Source organism: Microtus ochrogaster, chromosome 2 (genome assembly GCF_000317375.1).
Source record: "Microtus ochrogaster isolate Prairie Vole_2 chromosome 2, MicOch1.0, whole genome shotgun sequence".
Taxonomy (NCBI): Eukaryota; Metazoa; Chordata; class Mammalia; order Rodentia; family Cricetidae; genus Microtus; species Microtus ochrogaster.
The window spans coordinates 66014110-66021268 of record NC_022010.1 but is presented as its reverse complement, the minus strand read 5'-3'; the positions used below and the strand labels follow the sequence as shown (position 1 = coordinate 66021268).

General features: G+C 44.0%; 2 protein-coding genes across 2 annotated transcripts in view; both read right to left on the bottom strand.

Moving 5' to 3' along the window:
- Window positions 1-690, bottom strand: part of Zbtb11 (zinc finger and BTB domain containing 11) — a 30063-nt gene extending 29373 nt beyond the window's left edge. Inside the window, exon 1 of the mRNA XM_005345069.2 lies at window positions 54-690. Coding sequence (XP_005345126.1) covers window positions 54-363 — 310 coding nt within the window. The 5' untranslated portion in view covers window positions 364-690. The remainder of the gene's footprint in view (window positions 1-53) is intronic.
- A 2945-nt stretch (window positions 691-3635) lies between these two features.
- Window positions 3636-7159, bottom strand: part of Rpl24 (ribosomal protein L24) — a 5909-nt gene continuing 2385 nt past the window's right edge. Inside the window, exons 4-6 of the mRNA XM_005345068.3 lie at window positions 5505-5642; window positions 4987-5050; window positions 3636-3759 (exon numbers count right to left, since the gene is read on the bottom strand). Coding sequence (XP_005345125.1) covers window positions 3679-3759; window positions 4987-5050; window positions 5505-5642 — 283 coding nt within the window. The 3' untranslated portion in view covers window positions 3636-3678. The remainder of the gene's footprint in view (window positions 3760-4986; window positions 5051-5504; window positions 5643-7159) is intronic.

The following is a 7159-nucleotide window of genomic DNA, read 5'->3' as shown; positions in this document are numbered from 1 at the left end:
GGGCGGGCCGTGGCCAGCAAGCCCGTCGCCCCGCCGCCCAGGCCGGCGCTCACCTCGCCACCAGTACGTCTTCGACAGGTCGTGCCAGGTCTGATGCCGGGTGTGGTGAGTGCCCCCGGGGCCCAGGTGGGCCGCCTCTATGAGGCCCTGGCGCCGCTCCGGCTGCAGCACGACCTCCAGCTCCGCAAAGGTCTTGCGGTGCCGCTGCCGCCGCTGGTAGTACAGGGTCCCGCCGCGCACCACGTAGCAGGCGGCGGCCTTGCGGATTTTCCTCTTGACATTGCCCTCGGTGCCCGGCGCGTACGGCTCCCTTTCGTTCGTCAGATAGCGCAGGATGGCCCGATAGCTTTCCTCGCTTGACATCGCCGATGGCAGCGCCCTGAGGGCGCCTGTCAGCGGCCGGAAAAGGCAGACAGCGCTCCGGCTCCGTCCAGATGCAACGGCAGTGGCGACAGCGCAAGGAGCAACGCCCACGCCTGTGGTGGGCGCTCCCCGAGGGCGCCCGCAGCTCCAAGAGAGAACCGACTACTCGGTAACCAGGGGGAACTGCACTTCTGCAGCGCGCGGGATCCGCTGGCCACTGACAAAATGGCTGCTGCACCACCGGAAGTGACGCGCGCGGGGGCGTGGCCTGGGGCCCGATTGGATCGCTCTCGGTTTCTGGCCCTGAGGGAGCCGGAGGAGTGACGTCAATACTGCGGGAGGACATTTTGGAAGAGGGTACGCTCCTTCTGACAGGTGCGAGGGTCTTCGGCAGACATCTTAAGTCCTGGCAGGTTTTTTTCCCCCTTTTCCCACGCTCTCTAAAAAACCACGTGTTTGAGCTGTTCGGTGTTTGTTGCCCTAACAGACCCTCCCCCACCCACAGAGTAAAGGAGACCGTTTTCCTGTCTACTTTGACACTCGATATACCGGATTCCGCCAATTTTGAAATTAGATATCGCTTGCCACTGTCTGGATTCTGGGCAAAATAGTAGCAGTATTATCAAGCATCAGGTGTCTCAATGTTATTAATTATTCTCTTAGAACTACCTCCAAACTATCTCCAAGGAATAAGATTTTTCTAGAATCCTCATCGTGGTGACGACTGTGCAGGCCCAGATTATTTAGATGGCTCTGCGGTTAAGAGCACTCGCAGTTCATGCTGTAACTGTAGTCCGAGAGGATCTGACACCTTCACACCATGCACATACAATTAAACTAAAATTAACACGGACAATTTGGATTACCTAAATTCCTTGTCGCATTATTCTGTTCTCTTAGAGTGCTGGGACACTTGGTGCACTTCCCTAAACTGTAAGTTCCAGGCTTCCCCAACCCATGGGCTTTGGCTGAAAATACCATTAATTTTTTTCGAACTGAAGCATAGAAATCTTGGAGGGTTTTAGGCTACTGTCGGTGAGGAGCAAGCAGATGGCTGTGCCCTCAGAGGAAGGGATTAGGGTTTCTCCTACCATAATGGAAATTAAAAGCATCCTTCCCTAGCCCATAAGGGTTATGCAGATATCCAAACCCATGTGAGGATTTTGATCTATACTGGATGTGACCTCATGATTCTAATACTACCTTAAAAATATTAGCAAGACTTAATAAAACCTTGAGAATACAGGGAAAATGAGGTAGTAAGTCCAACTAAGAACCCAATTAATTTACTTTTTGAAGTCATTAGTAAATATCTGGAGGTAACAGGATGTTATTAGTACTTTTTTTGGTGATCCAGTTTTCTTCTAAGTCAGGCTTTATTTAACCTTGTGCTTATTTCCTGTGCCATAAATCAACTGTTTTACGGCCGGGCGATGGTGGCACACGCCTTTAATCCCAGCACTCGGGAGGCAAAGGCAGGCGGATCTCTGTGAGTTCGAGACCAGCCTGGTCTACAGAGCTAGTTCCAGGACAGGCTCCAAGCCACAGAGAAACCCTGTCTCGAAAAAACAAAAAAATCAACTGTCTTCAGAGATTGTCCTGTTCAATTATGTCCTTGCAAGAATCTGCATTCCACATAAGACTTTTTTACACCAATTAATGGATTTTTAGGGGAAAGCTTTTTTTTTTTTTTTTTTGGTTTTTCTAAGACAGGGTTTCTCTGTGGTTTTGGAGCCTGTCCTGGAACTAGCTCTGTAAAGATCGTTATACTAGGCTGATCCCCAACCGTTAACAATCCTACCTCAGACTCTTGAATGCTGAAACTAAAGACTGCATCTGCTTCACTTTTGTACACACCTACGTTAGCAGCCTGACAAATTTGGGGGCTGAGTTAGAAAGGTGTCAGTTGACAGGGTCTCAAGTACTCAGGCTTGACTCAGTCATGGCATAGTGAAGGTGACCTTGAACTTCTGAGAAAATTTAAAATTTGATACAGCTTTATTACTTTTAGTTCAAGAAACAAATACAGTATTCCAAACTTAAGCAATATCGAGCTGGGTGCTGATGGCACATGCCTTCAATGCTAACACTTAGGAGGCAGAGGTAGGCGTGTCTACGCAGTTGAGGCCAGCCTGGTCCAGAGTTCCAAGGTTGCCAGAAATACAAAGAAAAAGTTTCCAAAACCAAAAATTCAAAAGCTAAGCATGGCATCGAACTGTAATTCAAATACTCCAGTAAGAAAATTACTGAGCTGGAGGCTAGAGTAGGCAGTATGACTCTTAACCATTCTCAAAAGAACACAGGTGGGTGTGGTGGCACCTGACTTTAAATCCTAACACCCAGGAGGTAGTAGTAGGTGAACTGGGAACCGAGGACGGCCAGAGCCAGACATATCAACAACAGCTGGATGTATTGGTGCACTGCTATATATAGCCCCGAGAGTAAGACATTCTGGACCTTCCAGCAGTAGTTTTCACTGCTCATCATAGGAACAGATTAATCTTAAACTCCTTAGAGCCAAGGACAGCTGAAGCACTAGTCAATTGAAGGCAAACCCAATATAATTCTTTGACTAACAAAGGTAGTGAATTTAACCAATCTAGATTAACAAAATACTGCCAACAACTGAAAGCTTTGTAATGTAATATGCCTGGAATATGTAAAGTAATATGCCTTTAATGCTTCCCCATATGCAATTGACTGGGTTTGATCCCTAGCACTGCAAGGAAACCCTACATTCGGGCGGGGGGAGGGATAGTGAGTTAGGAAGTTTCATGGAGCCAGGTGATGGTGGTGCATGCCTTTAATCCTAGGAATTGGGAGGCAAAGGCAGGTGGATCTTTTGAGTTAGAGGTCAGCCTGTCTACAAGCAGGATCCAGGACAGAGAAACCCTGCCTCAAAATAACAAGACAAAATACGCAAAGTAAGAGGTTTCATGTCTCCCACATGCTGGGATCATAGCTGTGCTCCACACACAGCTCACACCCATATAATTTTTTTTTGCCATCTCTTCCACTAATGTTTTATTAGGCATTATTGCGAAGATAAAAAAAATTTAGTTTTCCAGACATCTCATTATGTAGTTCTGGCTGTCCTGGAACTCAGAGATCCACTTGTCCCTGCCTCCTGAGTTTAAAAGTGTGTAACAGAGAGCATGGCCAGGAGATTGAACGTTAGGAACTCAGGCAACCTAAACATACAGTCTGTGGCTAAGCCACCCTCCCCCCATACAACATGTTTTATGAAAGGGAAAAGAAAATCCAACACCACCTAGAGTTTGAAATGGACTTTATTCAGAACTCTGATCTACCAAGTTAGCGTTTTCCACCAACTCGGGGAGCAGAGACCTTCACAGGCTTCACAATCTTTTGTTTAGGTGCTGCTTTTGTGGGGGCCTGTAAAAAGACAACAGGGCATTATTCCATGGAATCTTGTCACTTTGTCCTCATGGTCGAGATTCTTTACATACCCTCACTGTCTTAGTAATTTAACTGCATCATTACCAACTTCACAGTAACCCATATTTAAAGTTCCTTTCCACCATGTAATAATATTACAGGTTGGGAAGTAAGATGATACAATGTTGTTGTTCTTTTGAAAAACTACAACTCCCAGACTCCTCTTGGACTATGTAGTATGGGGCCCTGAATTATAACAAAGTTTGGGTTATTTTTGAAGGATCTTCAGGCTGGCTTTGAACTGTTCCTGTCTCCACTCTTCACAAGTGCTGGGACTTGCTGTAGTCTCATACTACAGTCATTTAAGTATGATGCATTTAATTTCTCTTGGGTGGGACACACCACAGCACAACACATGTAGAGCTCACAGACGTGTGGGGAAATTAGCTCTCCTACTTTACCCACTGAGTCATATTGTTGACCCAGAATGATCATTTTTAAGCATTTTTATTACGCTTGAGGCTCAGGGTCTTGCATGACACGTATGCAAGTCAGTACAACTCAGTGTTGGTTCTTTCCTTTCACCTTGTGTACCCAGGGCTAAATTAGGTTTGGCAGCAAGTGCGTTTACTGGCAGAGCCATCTTGCCCACTCAAGAATAAAAAACTGGCCGGGCGGGTCTCTGTGAGTTCGAGACCAGCCTGGTCTACAAGAGCTAGTTCCAGGACAGGCTCCAAAACCACAGGGAAACCCTGTCTCGAAGAACCAAAAAAAAAAAAGAATAAAAAACTGTTTTTTAACTTAATGGCTTTACATTTTTTAACCACTAGAAAAAGCTGGGCAAACTTATTGTACAGTTATTCAAAGTGTAAAATTACTTCAAAACACAAAAGTCAAGAGGGTACAAGGGGCCATATCCACAATCCATCTAGGCAGCAGGACTATCCATCCTTAAATTAAGGCAAGTCTTGTTCAGGCCAGCCTCAGTTATAGCAACACATCTCAAAAAACAGAAACCCACCAAAAACCAAACAAAAATCATCTTATTTTCCCTTTTTTAAGGCACCTAAAATTAAGACTCACTAGAAACCTGAGATATAACCACTGACTTGGAAATTAGCTACAACCATTTCCAATAGAAACTTGCACCTGTCATTTACTAACCCTTGTATTAAAGATGAAGTTTCTTTCCTATTGTAAGAAACCCAAGAAGAGCCCAGTTACCTTGGCAGCAGCCATTGCGGTCTTCTTGGATGCCTGCTTAGCCTTTTTTGCTTCCTTGGCAGCCCTGTAGTGAGTGTCATAAGCAACATTAAGCCAAAGACTTTACTCTTTAAGAACACAACTTAAAGCTCCTGGTAAGGAGCTTGAGTTTTGGACAAGTAGACTCATTATCATATGTTCCTTCTCCATTATCTATGAATGAAACCCATTATCCAGAGCCAGCTCAATTGTACAACCTTTGAGACCAAGACAGGAAGATCTTAAACCCAAGGCTAGTGGGGCTTCACTAGAGAGCTTGGCAAAGAGCCCAACAAAAAGCAGATCCCAAGAGTTGTCAATAAATTCCATTACCCAAGTCTGCTTAACATAAGAAATTGTGCGTACTGAGGTTTAACAAATCATAGAGTATAGGCCTGCATTATGCTTCTGAAACTGACAGTCCCATGAAACTAGGTTCCCACAGTAGAAAAACATCTGGTCACCCAATAGCTGCAGTGTCAGAGTGAAGCATTCCTCACCTGATGGCCTGCTCTCGCTGGGCTTTCCTAACTTCTGGTTTCTGATTCCTCTTGGCCATTATATCAGCAAGGGATGCACCAGTGATGGCCCGCTGGAATTTGACTGCGCGGCGGGTTCTTTTCTTTTGAATTTCTTCCTACAAAGCAAAGACTGGTTGATGAACCTTATTCAATAACTTTTGGAAATGTAAATTAAAGTCAAAGAACTTTTCTTTCTCTGTGTGTGTATTATATATGTGTTTGAGACAGATTGCTGTGTAGTCCTGCTATACCCTGGTGCTATGATTAGGTATGTACCACTATGCCTGGCCTCTTGGTCACAGAGCTCTTAAATTTTATACTCAAATTAATTCATGCCAATTACACGAAATAAACATTGCTTTCCAGGTTATAAATTGTTTTAACCTTGTATCACAAATCATGTTCTCTTTTGCTACTGAAAAAGGACAAAAAAAATTATTCAATTTTCAGGAAGAATGGTTCTCTTCAGGAGTCAGATGGCACTTTTAAAGTGATTGTAGGGCTAGAGATGGCTCATCCAGTAAGAACACTGGTTGCTCTGGCAGCAGACCCAGGTTCAGTTTCCAGCATGTGGTGGCTCACAACCACCTCTAATTCCAGTGCCAGGGCCCTGACATTACCTCTTGACTTCTGCACACGCACGGTGCATGTAGACGCATGCAAACAAACATTCACATATATAAAAATAAGTCTATAAAGGCTATTATAAGAATGATTTTAAAGCCAGGCAGTGCTAGCGTATGCCTTTAATCCCAGAACTTGGGTGGCAGAGGCAGCCGGATCTCTGTGAGTTTGAGGCCAGCCTGGTCTAGAAGAGCTAGTTCCAAAACCACAGAAAAACCCTGTCTCAAAAAACCAAAAATAAAGTAATTTTAACAAGACTGTTTACAGACTTAAGAAGTCAAGTCTACCTATAAAAAGGGCTTAGGAAGTGAATACTAAAAAACCACCAAGCTTTAGTTATACAGGACCCCAACATCTGCTGTAGATTCTAAACTAGAAATCTGTATCATATATCATATATTATGAAAAAAACGTTCTCATTGTGTAGCCCAGCAGTGGTGGCACAGGCTTTTAATCTCTAGAGTTTGAGGCCAGCCTGGACTATAGTGAGTTCCAGGACAGCCAGAGCTTCACAGGGAAACCCTGTCTTGAAAAACCAACAAAATAAAAAATTTTTTTTCAAAGATTTAATCTCCAGTAAGAAAAGTCAAAATTTGTTTCATTTCTTATCCAAAATCCTTAAAACAATTCTCCGTTCCATTACCCTTTCCTTACATTTCATTATTAGTCTACCTATTCTAGGCACCTCATAAAAGTGAAACCATGGAATTATCCTTTTTCCTAGTCCAGCTCAATGTTTAATCTAGCCCACCTAAGACCATCAGAAAACAGACACTTATAATTCATAAAAGTAGCAAAAAACTTAGTATTAAAAGAAGGTTGAGAACTTAGCCTCTTTCCTCAGACTGTTTCTTCAAAGCTGGCTGTTCCCCACTCTTTAAAAGGCTAAATATCCCACTGCATATATATCTATGGCTGAATATTCCTAACCAAAAAACTTGCCCCCCTCCAATAGGGGGGCTGTTGAGCAACCACCACAAATTTCCCACAAATGGGAAATTTCACTGCTA